General features: G+C 44.1%; 1 protein-coding gene across 4 annotated transcripts in view; it reads left to right on the top strand.

The window, feature by feature from the left end:
• The window catches only part of LOC139538704 (unconventional myosin-XVI-like), a 307,739-nt gene that overhangs the window by 133,558 nt on the left and 156,634 nt on the right, over nucleotides 1-17,547 (top strand). For all 4 annotated transcript variants that reach the window (XM_071341081.1, XM_071341079.1, XM_071341080.1 and 1 more), the window contains exons 3-5: nucleotides 6,660-6,730; nucleotides 6,909-7,052; nucleotides 17,267-17,375. In XM_071341081.1, the coding sequence (XP_071197182.1) occupies nucleotides 6,660-6,730; nucleotides 6,909-7,052; nucleotides 17,267-17,375 (324 nt within the window). The remainder of the gene's footprint in view (nucleotides 1-6,659; nucleotides 6,731-6,908; nucleotides 7,053-17,266; nucleotides 17,376-17,547) is intronic.

Genomic DNA, 17,547 nt, shown 5'->3' with positions numbered 1-17,547 from the left:
AGCGGGATCCATCTGAATGCCTTCAGCGGAAATAACAGAACCGAGAAATGTGACAGAGGAGACATGAAAGGCGCACTTCTCAGCCTTCACGTAGAGACAATTCTCCAAAAGGCGCTGGAGTACACGTCGAACGTGCTGAACATGAATCTCGAGTGACGGTGAAAAAATCAGGATATCGTCAAGGTAAACGAAAACAAAGATGTTCAGCATGTCTCTCAGTACATCATTAACTAATGCCTGAAAGACAGCTGGAGCATTAGCGAGACCGAACGGCAGAACCCGGTATTCAAAATGCCCTAACGGAGTGTTAAACGCCGTTTTCCACTCGTCCCCCTCTCTGATGCGTACGAGATGGTAAGCGTTACGAAGGTCCAACTTAGTAAAGAACCTGGCTCCCTGCAGAATCTCGAAGGCTGACGACATAAGGGGAAGCGGATAACGATTCTTAACCGTTATGTCATTCAGCCCTCGATAATCCACGCAGGGGCGCAGAGTACCGTCCTTCTTCTTAACAAAGAAAAACCCCGCTCCGGCGGGAGAGGAAGAAGGCACCACGGTACCGGCGTCGAGAGAAACAGACAGATAATCCTCGAGAGCCTTACGTTCGGGAGCCGACAGAGAGTATAGTCTACCCCGAGGGGGAGTGGTCCCCGGAAGGAGATCAATACAACAATCATACGACCGGTGAGGAGGAAGAGAGTTGGCTCTGGACCGACTGAAGACCGTGCGTAGATCATGATATTCCTCCGGCACTCCTGTCAAATCACCAGGTTCCTCCTGAGTAGAGGGGACAGAAGAAACAGGAGGGATAGCAGACATTAAACACTTCACATGACAAGAAACGTTCCAGGATAGGATAGAATTACTAGACCAATTAATAGAAGGATTATGACATACTAGCCAGGGATGACCCAAAACAACAGGTGTAAAAGGTGAACGAAAAATCAAAAAGGAAATGGTCTCACTGTGGTTACCAGATACTGTGAGGGTTAAAGGTAGTGTCTCACATCTGATACTGGGGAGAGGACTACCATCTAAGGCGAACATGGGCGTGGGCTTCCCTAACTGTCTGAGAGGAATGTCATGTTTCCGAGCCCATGCTTCGTCCATAAAACAACCCTCAGCCCCAGAGTCTATCAAGGCACTGCAGGAAGCAGCCGAACCGGTCCAGCGTAGATGGACCGACAAGGTAGTACAGGATCTTGATGGAGAGACCTGAGTAGTAGCGCTCACCAGTAGCCCTCCGCTTACTGATGAGCTCTGGCCCTTTACTGGACATGACATGACAAAATGTCCAGCAGAACCGCAATAGAGGCAAAGGCGGTTGGTGATTCTCCGTTCCCTCTCCTTAGTCGAGATGCGAATACCTCCCAGCTGCATGGGCTCAGTCTCTGAGCCGATGGGAGGAGATGGTTGAGATGCGGAGAGGGGAAACACCGTTAACGCGAGCTCTCCTCCACGAGCTCGGTGACGAAGATCTACCCGTCGTTCTATGCGGATGGCGAGTGCAATCAAAGAGTCCACGCTGGAAGGAACCTCCCGGGAGAGAATCTCATCCTTAACCTCAGCGTGGAGTCCCTCCAGAAAACGAGCGAGCAACGCCGGCTCGTTCCAGTCACTGGATGCAGCAAGAGTGCGAAACTCTATAGAGTAATCCGTTATGGATCGATCACCTTGACATAGGGAAGCCAGGGCCCTGGAAGCCTCCTTCCCAAAAACTGAACGATCAAAAACCCGTATCATCTCCTCCTTAAAGTTCTGATAAACGTTAGAACTCTCAGCCCTTGCCTCCCAGATAGCTGTGCCCCACTCCCGAGCCCGACCAGTAAGGAGTGATATGACGTAAGCGATCCGAGCTCTCTCTCCTGAGTATGTGTTGGGCTGGAGAGAGAACACAATATCACACTGGGTGAGAAAGGAGCGACACTCAGTGGGCTGCCCAGAGTAACATGGTGGGTTATTAACCCTAGGCTCCGGAGACTCGGAAGACCAGGAAGTAGCTGGTGGCACGAGACGAAGACTCTGAAACTGTCCTGAGAGATCGGAGACATGAGCGGCCAGGGTCTCAACGGCATGACGAGCAGCAGACAATTCCTGCTCGTGTCTGCCGAGCATTGCTCCCTGGATCTCGACGGCAGTGTTGCGAGAATCCGTAGTCGCTGGGTCCATTTTTGGTCGGATTCTTCTGTTATGCTGGTGAATGAGGACCCAAAAGCGACGTAATAGTAACAGAGTCTTTATTCCAGTATTAAACAAATAATGATTCTCCTGGAATTATCAATGGTCAATCCAAAACAGGAAACTGAAATCCTCTCGTCAATAGAGAGGAACGACTGGAGACGCGACCACAGACTGCAGGTCGCTTCAGGAAGGCACTGGCCGTAGCTGACATAGACACCTGCTCACACGCAGCATCTGAAGAAGGCAAAGAACACGACAGGGCGGAACAAGGACACAGGAACAGCAAACATCAAACAAGAATCCGACCAGGCAGAAGCGGAAAACAGAGGGAGAAATAGGGACTCTAATCAGAGGGCAAAATAGGGGACAGGTGTGAAAGAGTAAATGAGGTCGTTAGGAGAATGAGAAACAGCTGGGAGCAGGAACGGAACGATAGAGAGAGAGAGCGGGAGAGGGAGAGAGGCAGGAGGAGAGAGAGAGAGAGAAAGAGGGAAAGAACCTAATAAGACCAGCAGAGGGAAGCACAGGGACAAGACATGATCAAAGACAAAACATGACATCCTTATGTCTGAAACACAGGCTTCTAGCGAGGGCAATTTTGGGGCTTCACCATGTTTCATTGAAATGTACAGCTGTGTGTCATCCGCATAGCAGTGAAAGTTAACATTATGTTTTTGAATGACATCCCCAAGAGGTAAAATATATAGTGAAAACAATAGTGGTCCTAAAACCAAACCTTGAGGAACACCAAAATGTACAGTTGATTTGTCAGAGGACAAACCATTCACAGAGACAAACTGATATCTTTCCGACAGATAAGATCTAAACCAGGCCAGAACTTGTCCGTGTAGACTAATTTGGGTTTCCAATCTCTCAAAAAGAATGTGGTGATCGATGGTATCAAAGGCAACACTAAGGTCTAGTAGCACGAGGACAGATGCAGAGCCTCGGTCTGACGCCATTAACCTTTCTCGCCCAGGGGTTCCGCTAGCGGAACACCCACAACATTCCGCTGAAAAGGCAGCGCGCGAAATTCAAAAATATTCTTTAGAAATATTTAACTTTCACACATTAAAAGGTAATTTACCACCTTCACAAGTGCAGTCTCAGTGCTATGATGGGGTCTAAAACCAGACTGAAGCATTTCGTATACATTGTTTGTCTTCAGGAAGGCAGTGAGTTGCTGCGCAACAGCTTTTTCCAAAAATGTTGAGAAGAATGGAAGATTCGATATAGGCCGATAGTTTTTTATATTTTCTGGGTCAAGGTTTGGCTTTTTCAAGAGAGGCTTTATTACTGCTACTTTTAGTGAATTTGGTACACATCCGGTGGATAGAGAGCCGTTTATTATGTTCAACATAGGAGGGCCAAGCACATGAAGCAGCTCTTTAAGTAGTTTAGTTGGAATAGGGTCCAGTATGCAGCTTGAAGGTTTAGAGGCCATGATTATTTTCATCATTGTGTCAAGAGATATAGTACTAAAACACTTAAGTGTCTCACTTGATCCTAGGTCCTGGCAGAGTTGTGCAGACTCAGAACAGCTGAGCTTTGGAGGAATACGCAGACTTAAAGAGGAGTCCGTAATTTGCTTTCTAATGATCATGATCTTTTCCTCAAAGAAGTTCATGAATTTATTACTGCTGAAGTGAAAGCCATCCTCACTTGGGGAATGCTGCTTTTTAGTTAGCTTTGCGACAGTAATAAAAATACATTTTGGATTGTTCTTATTTTCCTCAATTAAGTTGGAAAAATAGGATGATCGAGCAGCAGTGAGGGCTCTTCGATACTGCACGGTACTGTCTTTCCAAGCTAGTCGGAAGACTTCCAGTTTGGTGTGGCGCCATTTCCGTTCCAATTTTCTGGAAGCTTGCTTCAGAGCTCGGGTATTTTCTGTATACCAGGCAGCTAGTTTCTTATGACAAATGTTTTTAGTTTTTAGGGGTGCAACTGCATCTAGGGTATTGCGCAAGGTTAAATTGAGTTCCTCAGTTAGGTGGTTAACTGATTTTTGTCCTCTGACGTCCTTGGGTAGGCAGAAGGGGTCTGGAAGGGCATCAAGGAATCTTTGTGTTGTCTGAGAATTTATAGCACAACTTTTGATGATCCTTGGTTGGGGTCTGAGCAGATTATTTGTTGAGATTACAAACATAATAAAATGGTGGTCCGATAGTCCAGGATTATGAGGAAAAACATTAAGATCTACAACATTTATTCCATGGGACAAAACTAGGTCCAGAGTATGACTGTGGCAGTGAGTAGGTCCACAGACACGTTGGCCATCGATGATGGCTCCGAAAGCCTTTTGGAGTGGGTCTGTGGACTTTTCCATGTGAATATTAAAATCACCAAAAATTAGAATATTATCTGCTATGACTACAAGGTCCGATAGGAATTCAGGGAACTCAGTGAGGAATGCTGTATATGGCCCAGTAGGCCTGTAAACAGTAGCTATATAAAGGGATTGAGTAGGCTGCATAGATTTCATGACTAGAAGCTCAAAAGACGCAGAAACGACAGTCCATCATTACTTTAAGACATGAAGGTCAGTCAATACAGAGCATTTCAAGAACTTTGAAAGTTTCTTCAAGTACATGATGAAACTGGCTTGGAGGATTGCAACAGGAAAGGAAGACCAAGTGTTACCGCTGCTGCAGACGATAAACTCATTAGAGTTAATTGCACATCAGATTGCAGGACAAAAAAATACTTCACAGAGTTCAAGTAACAGACACATCTCAACATCAACTGTTCAGAGGAGACTGTGTGAAACAAATATTCATGGTCGAATATCTGCAAAGAAACCAAAGGACACCAATAAGAAGAATAGACTTACTTGGGCCAAGAAACACTATCAATGGATATTAGACCGGTGGAAATTTGTCCTTTAGTCCTGATGAGTCCAAATTTGAGATTTTTGGTTCCAACCGCTATGTCTTTGTGTTACACAGAGTATGTGAACGGATGATCTCCGCATGTGTGGTTCCCACAGTGAAGCATGGAGGAGGAGATGTGATGGTGTGGGGGTGCTTGACTGGTGACAGTCAAGCACACTTATTTAGAATTCAAGGCACACTTAATACTGCAAAATCTTATCTCCGCCAACAGGAGGAGTGTGAACAGTTTGGTGATGCATGGGTCGCGAGGAGGGGTTTGTTACTACACTAATAAATACAAATATCTATCCGGACCTTTGCCTCATAGGAAATGTGTTTGACCGGACCTTCTCAAATAGTATTTGAGTACCCTGGACTTAGGTTAAACAACCCTGTGGGGCTCCTCACTATGGTTCACCTTGGTAATTACAGTGGTTGTTACGCTCACTGCTAATGGCTCTGGTTAAGTGAGTGTTTGAGAGAGTCAGTGAGTTAGTGTGTGCACAGACGCTTTATAGGTGTGTGTGTATGACAGTGCATGCCAGTCTGTCAGAGGCTTGCGTGACAGACTAGTTCAGTGTTCTGCTGAGGTAAGGTCTCCCAGTGTTTATCCAGCATCCATTTTGGCTTATCACTGTTGTTGATGGAAAATATGTCTAAAAACCTCCCCCCTCGCTCCTCTCTCTCTCTTTCTCTGCCCTCAAATCTGTCCATCTCAGTTTTTTATTCATTCTCTCTGTGTATAATACTCTCCCTCAGTAATTTCCTTCTCCTTTTATCGCTTTTGTGTAGAAGCATTATTGAGGGTAGTGGTTAGGGCAGATCTGGGTGAGTCAGTGAGTAAAGGCTCAGCAGTTCTGTGTTCCATGTGAATAATAGATGTTGGTGGGTGAGTACTGATCGATGTAAAGCAGATCTATGTCTGTGTGTGAGCACGGTGGAATGGTTTGTAGAGAATTACCAGGTAATCTGTGTCAGTATGTCAGTGTTGTGGATACTGTGTTTGTAGTGCAGTGTATTAGTGCAGTCCACTGTGGCTCAGTAGAGCTGATGTGATGTGAGTGAGCCGTGTGTTTCCAGGCAGGCGCTCCACCTCTCAGACCAACTACAGTGTTTCCCAACTCCAGTCCTCCAGTACCCCCAACAGCACACATTTATGTTGTAGCCCCGGACAAGCACATTTGATTCAACTTGTCAACTAATCATCAAGCCCTCAATGAGTTAAATCAAGTGAGTTTGTCTGGGGCTACAACAAAAATGGGTGCTATTGGGGGTACTGAAAGACTGCTATAATACACACTGACTGACTGACTGAGTGACTCCTGAAGGGCACACAGAGAACAAGTCACACACAGGGGGATTTTACTGGAGAGTAGGAAGCTGTCGTGTGTGTGCGCGTGTGTGTGCTGCGTGTTGTGTGTACATTTGCGCTTGCACTTTTATTGGAAAAATGCACTGGGTTTTTCATAATAAACCGTTGTCTACCTACGTTGTTTATCTGGTATATTTTCTCCTGATGTCCTGCCTATCTCTGTTACTACATCCACATGTGTTCACACACCAAGCTACACGTTTGTATTTCTCTCTCTCTGTTCTATGTTGCAGTGCTGCGTCTACTGAAGGAGAGAGCTGACCCCAACACTCCTATCTCCTCTGGAGGATCTCTTCTACACCTGGTAAAAATACACATGCACACACACATGCACTCACACGACCACATCCACCTGCTGTTTTTCAATTGGCTCACCATTATCCGACCACGCCTTTCTCTTCCTCGCTCTCTCTATCTCTTTCTCTCTCTTTCGCTCTCTTTTTCTCTCTTTCTCTTTTTCTCTCTCTCTCTTCATCCCATAGTGTGCTCGTCATGACAATGTGTTTGCGGCTGAAGTTCTGATCGAGCGAGGGTTAAACGTCAACTTGCAGGATGAGGACCTCTGGACAGCCCTGCACATAGCGTGTGTGTGTGACCACGCCGACATGGTGCTGCTACTACTGCTGGTGAGAAACACACACACACACACACACACACACACACACACACACACACACACACACACACACACACACACACACACACACACACACACACACACACACACACACACACACACACACACACACATTTATATATACAGTTGAAGTCGGAAGTGAAACTGAGTCAGTTTTATAGGCCTCCTTGCTCGCACACGCTTTTTCAGTTCTGCCCACAAATGTTCTATGGGATTGAGGTCAGGGCTTTGTGATGGCCACTCCAATACCTTGACTTTGTTGTCCTTAAGCCGTTTTGCCACAACTTTGGAAGTATGCTTGGGGTCATTGTCCGTTTGGAAGACCCATTTGCGACCAAGCTTTAACTTCCTGGCTGATATCTTGAGATGTTGCTTCAATATATTCACAGAATTTTCCATCCTCACGATGCCATCTATTTTGTGAAGTGCACCAGTCCCTCCTGCAGCAAAACACCCCCACACATGATGCTGCCACCCCGTGCTTCATGGTTAGGATGGTGTTCTTTGTCTTGCAAGCCTTCCATTTTTCCCTTCAAACATAACGATAGCCATTATGGCCAAACAGTTTTATTTTTGTTTCATCAGACCAGAGGACATTTCTCCAAAAAGTACAACCTTTGTCCCCATGTGCATTTGCAAACCGTAGTCTGGCTTTTCTATGGTGGATTTGGAGCAGTGGCTTCTTCCTTGCTGAGCAGCCTTTCAGGTTATATCGATATAGGACTTGTTTGACTGTGGATATAGATACTTTTGTACCTGTTTCCTCCAGCATCTTCACAACGTCCTTTGCTGTTGTTTGCGTCTCCTTCCTGAGCAGTATGATGGCTGCGTGGTCCCATGGTGTTTATACTTGCGTACTATTGTTTGTACAGATGAACATGGTACGTGTAGGCGTTTGGAAATTGCTCCCAAGGATGAACCAGACTTGTGGAGGTCTACAATTTTTTTGCTGAGGTCTTGGTTGATTTATTTTGATTTTCACATGATGTCAAGCAAAGAGGCATTGACTTTGAAGGTAGGCCTTGAAATACATCCACAGGTACACCTCCAATTGACTCAAATCATGTCAATTAGCCTATCAGACGCTTCTAAAGCCATGACATAATTTTCTGGGATTTTCCAAGCTGTTTAAAGGCACAGTCACCTTAGTGTATTTAAACTTCTGACCCACTGGAATTGTGATACAGTGAATTATATTTGAAATAATTTGTCTGTAAACAATTGTTGGAAAAATTACTTGTGCCATGCACAAAGTAGATGACCTAACCGACTTGCCAAAACTATAGTTCGTTAACAAGAAATTTGTGGAGTGGTTGAAAAACGAGTTTTAATGACTCCAACCTAAGTGTATGTAAACTTCTGACTTCAACTGTATATATATACAGTATATATATATACTGTATATATATATATATATATTTATATTTATATACACACATATACACACACGTAGTACGTATGGATAAAAAAGAGCTGGTCCTATGAAGAGTAGATCCTTGCAGTATCATAAGGGTTTGGGTCAGGTCTGGTCTGGTGTCTGCAGTATTAGACTATCAGAGGGGTTTGGATCAGGTCTGGTGTCTGCAGTATTAGACTATCAGATGATTTTGGATCAGGTCTGGTGTCTGCAGTATTAGACTATCAGAGGGGTTTGAATCAGGTCTGGTGTCTGCAGTATTAGACTATCAGAGGGGTTTGGATCAGGTCTGGTATCTGCAGTATTAGACTATCATAGGGGTTTGGGTCAGGTCTGGGGTTCTGCTGATTAAGTCCAGAGTGAGACAGGAACAGCTTTAAAGGAGGGGACAGGAGCAGGCAGAGGTGGAGGCATGGAGGTTGGGCTGTGTTTGGTTTGGTGTTAGGTCCTATTCTGGTTATGTTGATTGGGTCTGGTGTGGTAGTGTGGCAGCAGACTCTGTATGGTGGGGTGGGCTTGAGATACACTCAGGGGAGATGTGGCTGTGTTTGAAGAGTTGCCAGAAAGAGCGAGAGGGAGAGAGTATGTGTGTCTGTGTATTCACCTCCCCTCTTCCTCTTTCTATCAGAGCAGTGTTTGATTTCCCTAAAGCAGTGCTGCAAGAGGAGAGCTGCATCAGTGGGTCTGTGTGTGATATAAATATGCCAAACACTACTCCTGCCAAGGGGACCACTTGAGTGAGAGAGTGAGAGAGTGAGAGAGACTCTAAATGTCTTCCATTCACTTTCAACTGAGACCCACTTTCTAGCTAATGAGGTCACATCTACAGTACTCACACAAGATTCAGCTTTACTGTCAGTCAGGAGAGAGAGGTATGGAATGTTAGGGTGAGAGAAGGGTAAGATGAAAGATTTTCAAGCTACTGTAAACAAAATGATTACATGCCTCTTCAGCTTCCCTCTGGTAAATTATGAGGGATGTGTGTAAGTGTCTGTGCGGCCTTGTGTGTGTTTGTGTGAGCAAGCTCAATGAAAGAATGACTGAGATTCCCCCCAAAAATGAATGGCTGTGCGTGTGTGTATCTTTCTCTGTGTGTGTGTCCCTCTCTCTCTCTCTCTGTCTCTCTCTCTCTCTGTGTGTTTGTGTGCGTGCATGTGTAAATGTATGTGTGTTCCTCAGAGTAAGATAACATATATTACAGAATTATCAGAAGGGTACAGGAGGACAGCTGAAAGGAGAGCTGAGGCAGTGACTGAGTAAAAATAGCTATTTTTTGAAGCTGTTACAGCCTCTGTTTCGCTTTCTCTTTCTGCCTTCCTGACACCACATGTCTTCTCCAGCACTGAGCCTGCCAATGCACAGTCACTCTGCTCTGATCCCAAATAAGACCGCAATCAGGGCATTTTTTGTTGATCGTTCCTATGTAACTGCTGATAAACATGATAAACATAAAACTGATTTACACAATCAGTGTTTTGTAGTGAGTGTTTATACTATTAGTGTTATGTTGTGCATTCTAAGGCATTATACAATTGTTATAGATGCTCTTGAAATACAGTGCATTCAGAAAGTATTCAGACCCCTTCACTTTCTAACCTTTTTAGTTACATCACAGCCTTATTCTAAAATGGATTGAATAGTTTTCCCCCCTCATCAATCTACACACAATACCCAATAATGGCAAAGTAAAAACAGGTTTTGAGAAATGTTGGCAAATGTATATATATATATATATATATATATATATATTCTTTAAATACCTTATTTGTGTTAGTATTTAGACCCTTTGCTATGACAATCAAAATTGAGCTCAGGTGCATCCTGGTTACATTGATCATCCTTGAGATGTTTCTAAAACTTCATTGGAGTCCACCTGTGGTAAATTAAATTGATTGGACATGATTTGGAAAGGCACACACTTGTCTATATAAGGTCCCACAGTTGACAGTGCATGTCAGAGCAAAACCCAAGCCATGAGGTAGAACGAATTGTCCGTAGAGCTCATTGTGTCGAGGCACAGATCTGGGGAAGGGTCCCAAAACATGTCTGCAGCATTGAAGGTCCCCAAGAACACAGTGGCCTCCATCATTCTTAAATGAAAGAAGTTTGGAATCACCAAGCCTGGCTGCCCGGCCAAACTGAGCAATCAGGGGAGAAGGGCTTTGGTCAGGGAGGTGACCAAGAACCTGATGATCACTCTGACAGAGCTCCAGAGTTCCTCTGTGGATATGGGAGAACCTCCCAGAAGGACAACCATCTCTGCAGCACTCCACCAATCAGGCCTTTATGGTAGAGTGGCCAGACGGAAGCCACTCCTCAGTAAAATGCACATGACAGCACGCTTGGAGTTTGCCAAAAGGCACCTAAAGGACTCTCAGACCATGAGAAACAAGATTCTCTGTTCTGATGAAACCAAGATTGAACATTTTGGCATGAATGCCATGCGTCAAGTCTGGAGGAAACCAGGCACCTCTCATCACCTGGCCAATACCATCTCTGCGGTTCACCATGGTGGGGGCAGCATCATGCTGTGGGAATGTTTTTCAGCGGCAGGGACTGGGAGACTAATCAGGATCAAGGGAAAGACGAACAGAGCAAAGTACAGAGAGATTCTTGATGAAAACCTGCTCCAGAGCGCTCACAACCTCAGACCGGGGCGAAGGTTCACCTTCCAGCAGGACAACAACCTTAGGCACACAGCCAAGACAACGCAGGAGTGGTTTCGGGGATAAGTCTCTGAATGTCCTTGAGTGGCGTAGCCAGAGCTCAGACTTGAACATCATCGAACATCTCTGGAAGGACCTGAAAATAGCTCTGCAGCATTGCTCCCTATCCAACCTGACAGAGTTTGAGAGAATCTACAGAGAAGAATGGGAGAAACTCCCCAAATACATGTGTGCCAAATGTGTAGCGTCATACCCAAGAAGACTCAAGGCTGTAATTGCAGCCAAAGGTGCTTCAACAAAGTACTGAGTTGAGTCTGAATATTTATTTAAATGTGATATTGCCGTAGTTTTCTTTTTCATATAGATTTGCAAATTTTTTCTAAAAACCTGTTTTTGCTTTGTCATTATGGGGTATTGTGTCACGTTCGTCGTATGAATCGGACCAAGGCACAGCGTGGTATGCGTACATTCTTTATTATAATAAGAATGAACACTGAACAAACTAACCAAAATAACAAAACGACACGTGAAGCTATACAAAACGAGTGCTGACAGGCAACTACACATAGACAAGAACCCACGAACACCAAAGGGAAAATTGCTACCTAAATATGATCCCAAATCAGAGACAACAATAAACAGCTGCCTCTGATTGGGAACCATATCAGGCCACCATAGACATACAAATCACCTAGACCTACAAAAACTCTAGACATACAAAAAACCATAGACAATACAAAAATGAATGTACCCACCCTAGTCACCCCCTGACCTAACCAAAATATAAAGAAAACAGAGATATCTCAGGTCAGGGCATGACATATTGTGTGTAGATTGATGAAGAAAACAACTATTTAAGCAATTTTAGAATAAGGCTGTAATATAATAAAATGTGGAAAAAGTGAAGGGGTCTGAATAGTTTCTGAATACACTGTACATATACAATATTCATATTAGGAAGTATTTCAGGGAATTTCCCAAACAATGTGCTGGGTCTAATGTAGGGAAATTTAGTATTTTCAGAGTGATTCACCATATCAGAATGATTGACAGATTTACCTTTGATTGACATGTGAAGATATGCAAACAAAAATGTCCAGCTCATTCATGCAGTTATCCATTGTGTCATTCCTTTCATCTCCTCCTCCTCTCCATCCATGTCCTTGGGTTTCCATTCCTGCATCCTAAATAGAGGACAGTGTTTGTGCTGACAGAGATGACACAGTGGCTGTATTTGCTGGGATGGAGGGGGTAACATTATTGTCTCTCACCCTCTCTCTCTCTGTTTGCTAGTGCTAATGCTAATTATCTTATCACCACATTGCAAACAGCTGGTGTGGGAGGAAGCTTCCCAATTTTCCATGCACTCCCAATACCCATTTCCAACCCTGTTCCCAACCCCATTCTAAACCCCTATTCCCAGCTCCGGGTACTGCTCCGTCTCCCAACATCTTTCTGTCAGAATTTAGCCTGTCTGTGTGACTGCGAGAGGAGTGGAGGGGATTTTTGTCATGGAAATGTTCAGTTTGGTTATAAAACTATGACAGGAGCCAATAGGCAACAACAGAGTAGTGCTCCTTCATGCTAAAGCTAGCCTGGCCTTATATTAAGTGTGTGTTCGGTTAAATTTGAGTTAAAGACTGTGTGTAGACAGACAGGCCAATTCTGATAATTTTTTAACTAATTGGTCTTTTGACCAATCTCATCAGATCTTTTCACATCATATATTTTTCAGAGCTGATCTGATTTGTCAAAATACCAATTAGTGGGGAAAAAATATCAGAATTGGGCTGCCTGTCTAAATGCAGCCATAGTGAGGTATTCATCATTAATTTACAGCTCATCCATGTTGGTTCCCCGTATGAGGATACTTATCCTCTACGATCAAACACCCCCCATGCACAAAAACAATTATGAAGAGATGACATAATTGTTTCTATAGTCTAGTCTAGTTGAGTAGCAATCTCTGTTCATGTGGCATCACCATAGCTCCCTAATCAAAGCCTTGAACCCATCATGGCATCGGTCCGTTATCATATCTGATTTAATTTCACAGTACCAATTAGGGTCTCCTGATTTGCATGGCTATCGAGGGCCATGCAGGCAGCAATTAGATAAGTGATTCGCGATTAGGAGCGAATTGGCAGGTTGTCCTTATTCTGTTCTAACATCTCCCAGAGGAAGTGATTGGTCCAAATAAGGAAAAATGTGACAAAACATGAAGGTATTAATTTAACTCGTCCAATAAGAAACACTTGTTTGAGGTTTACCGTTGCATGCCCTAATGAATACTCAGTGTTGGGGAAGCTACTCTGAAAATATTGTTTTTTCATTTTTTATTTAACTAGGCACGTCAGTTATGAACAAACTCTTATTTACAGTGACGGCCTACACCGGCCAAACACAGGCGGCGCTGGGCCAATTGCGCGCCGCTCTATGGGACTCCCAATCATAGATGGCTGTGATACAGCCTGGATTCAAACCATGGTGTCTGTAGTGACGCCTCAAGCACTGAGATGCAGTGCCTTAGAACGCTGCGCCATTCGGGAGCCTCGGGACTTGGTCGTTTACCAAGCTACCAAGTACTTCACACTGGAAGAAGTTCAGCTACACTCAAGCTGCCCTTAAGAAACACAGTCAAACAGGAAGGAAATGATTGCCTACTCTACCCATATTTTATTTTATTTTTGCAAAAAAATGGTGTGTAGTTCCAGAAGTTAGCTACACCTCTACATGGCAAAAAAAGTAGTTAACTACTGAAAACACAACCTAGAATTGAATTTAGTTGAACTACCACCAAGCTACAGCAAAATGTAGTTCAATTACTACTTCAACTACATGTCGTTAACTACTCCCCATCACTGTGAGTACTACCATGATATCAGTTCTCTCATGTTACTGTAATCCTGTTATATTAGAGGATCGTTGGAGGTTTCTCTGCCTCGTCTGTCTGGAGTGGTCCTCTGATGTGTCACTTAGTGGTCCTCTGATGAGTCTTTAACCGACCTCTCAAACACACTTTGTCTAAACACGTCTGAAAGTTATGAGTAAACCCTGAAGTTTCTGCTTACTATTGTGTAACTCCTGACTGTCTGTTGCTGGGTGTTGATGGTACGGCTTACAGCAATCATCTTAATATTACTGGCTTCATTAAACTCCGCATGGCTTAAGATGGGAGATTGTGATTAAGTGGTTCTCCTGAGATCTTCTGTTGTTATGAAACTTCCTTTTAGATAGGTTTAGCCTGAGTCGTATAAGTCCCTCTGAAACTACAGTAGAAGACTGACCCACTTTTGGCATTTAAAAATGATCAGCTTCTTTTGTCTTTCAAATCCTAACGACATGGCCATGTCTAAACTCTTGTAAAATAGTGGAACTTAATATTATTTTCTGTCTTGATCCTGACTCCTTCCATAAATCTGAAAACTGTGATGTAATTTGTCTTAGCGTAGGGGACTAGTCCACATTGACTGTATAGCTAGTCCATTCTAAGCTCATTTATCTAGCTTTAGGATCATGGTGTGTTTAGCTCTTCTCCAGTGGGCTGCTGTCCCTACAGCCCTCCCAGGGGACAGTCCTACATCTTAGTTGTGGTTGGTATTGATCCCACCAGGGGCACGTTATGGCGTCCTGTTGTTAGGGCGACAAACGCTGATCCATCATAATGCGGCGGTGAGAGCTGAGCGTGTTGCGGTCAGCTTGTTAACCCCTGCTGCACGTGTGGTGCCCGGGAGACAACTGGACGCCGCTCGTTTCTACGTGTCAGTGGTTAATATCTGTAAACAGACGGATGATGCTCTGTCTTGATCGATGGGATGCCCCAGGATATAGCAGTCATATCAAGTCAAGTCTAACATTATTACTATTTCCATCTAGGATTACATTAGGATTAATGAGGTGGTCAAACTCATATTGCTCCTTGTATTATTATATACCATTACATTTGTCTGCCGCTATGTATTGACTGCAAAGTTTGACATAATGGTAGGAGTCAGCTAAGTATAAACTACAATGAATAAATAACACAATGCATACATCAGAAGCCATCCTCCAGAGGTCCCAGTTGTTTTCCTCAGGAGAACCAGTTCAGTGGGTATAACAGTGTGTAGCCTACTGTAGTCTGACTGTAGCGCCAGACCAGGCTGTGTCAAGTGATTTCTCCATTAGGACAGTCCCCTATTGACCCAGGAGCTCAGAATGATAGGTCAGGGACACCACCTCTCCCCTATCTACTCTACACACACGCATGCACACATACACTCATTGTCCAGAGTGTGTGTGTGTGTGACAGTCTGTGGATAAGTCAATAACTGTCCCTCCCCACTCTCTGGTTTTCTGAAACCTGCAGAAAGACTATATGATTGGCATATCTGGACTGGATGAAAAAAAGTATGAAAATAGACAGGCAGTAGGTACTCTCTCTCTCTCTCTCTCTCTCTCTCTATCTCTCTCTCTCTCTCTCTCTCTCTCTCTCTCTCTCTCTCTCTCTCTCTCTCTCTCTCTCTCTCTCTCTATTCCTCTCTCTCTATTCCTCTCTCTCTATTCCTCTCTCTCTATTCCTCTCTCTCTATTCCTCTCTCTCTATTCCTCTCTCTCTCTCTATGCTCTCCTTCTTACATCGATGAGCCCTTCCTCATGAATAGATACAAAGCACCAGCTGATGTTGAATGTTAAGTAATATATTCATTAACCCCTAACTAACCCTGCTAATGAGTGACAACAGCTCCTGCTAGACCAGACCATACAGATTGGTAGGCACTTTACCCAATGAAACAAAGGGGCAAACTCCAAACGCAGACCTCTCCACTATTTTAATAACATAACAATAACACCAGTTGAACTAAATTAATTGCATTTTTATTTGCTTGACATTAATGACAGGGGTAGATTCATCATCTCTGATGTTTCCCTCGTGTTTAGAGATTGCAGAATTTTTTGTTCTTGGTTTTTGAGGTTTGAATTTTAGGGTCCAGGGCTCTGAGATATAAGGGTTTGGACTTTCAATTTTGGGGATTGGTGTTCAGCACTTGCAGGTCGCTCTCTAGCCTATATCCATCTGCTTGGTATTCCTCTTCCTCCGTTCTCTATCATCTGTAAAGCCCTTCCCCCTCCCACACACACACACACACACACACACAAAGACACATGACCCCCCCCCCCCCCCCTATGCACACACACACACTTTTCTCTGTCTGCTTGAAGACTAGCCCATTAATCTTGGGCTGCATCCTAACATGGTTGTTAGAATTCTATTAGCTGTAAATATTCAATAAGGAACCTCACTTAAAGGCCCTGTCCCTCTTATCAGCCGCAGCCCAGCCACGATCATTACACTGCAAACTCTTTTATTGTTTAGGCAAATGACAAGCAGCGATTTATGGGGAGAGACTGACAATGGCGACGTGAAAGGAAATGTGTTAGTTTAAGTATGTTATAGAGGGGAGGAGATACAGCGAGAGGGAAAGTGAGAGAGAAATAAAAGAGAGGGGGAGAAAAAAGGTAAAGAGAGGAAGTGAGGCAAGGAAGAAAGGAGTGATGTTACAACAGAGTTGACAAATCACAGAGTAGTTCCCGAGGGTAGTGGTGGGAGGAATGTTGAATCCCAACCATGTTTTACTTGTGTATGTTTAGACAAACAGCAGTCATTACACAGTCCAAGTGTAGTCTGCCTGGGGGTATGTTGTTATCTCACACCCCAAGAGAAGGCAGCACTGGTAGGACTCTTTACTGTGTAAACACACATTCATCTTGTCACACACACACACTCACACTCTCTACCACTTGTCACACACATCCCCCCCCCCCCCCCCCCCCCCTCCTCGATGATCCCAAGGTCCCATCAACACACAGACACACAACACACACACACACACACGTGTCCCTGCCCTGGGGTCCCCACAATCCCATATGTAATGAGTTGTTTAATTCACTTCATTGAGTGTTAATGTCCCTGTGGCTCTCCTCAGGTTCACACTGCTGGGAGGGCCTGATAATTGGGCCTACTTTATCATCGATTCCTCTCTGGCCTGAGAAACCACTCAATTTGTTTGTGTCTCCCTCCCCCCTCCCCTCCTCTATTCATTCTATGGTGGGTTTGATACGTTCCGTGTTTTCTGGAAGACTGGGGTGAATGTTCTACTTCAGGATGTAAATGGAAACATTCCACTGGACTACGCCACTGAGGGAACCGAGACCAGCTACATCCTCCGAAAACACCTGGAGGAAAACGGTAACACAATACTCCTCATATGATTGAATGTCTGTTTTATGTAGTGTGTTATGTCGTGTTATATTGTAGGACTATATGTGTTTATTGTGCAACAAACGGCCCTAGAAATGTTCACCTACACACTTTCACACTGTGAAAAATATTTATATTTTCTGAATATTTTTTTCCCCAA

Source organism: Salvelinus alpinus, chromosome 14 (assembly GCF_045679555.1).
Source record: "Salvelinus alpinus chromosome 14, SLU_Salpinus.1, whole genome shotgun sequence".
In the NCBI taxonomy this organism is placed as follows: Eukaryota; Metazoa; Chordata; class Actinopteri; order Salmoniformes; family Salmonidae; genus Salvelinus; species Salvelinus alpinus.
The sequence above is the reverse complement of the archived record's forward strand: the minus strand, read 5'-3'. Positions and strand labels throughout refer to the sequence as shown.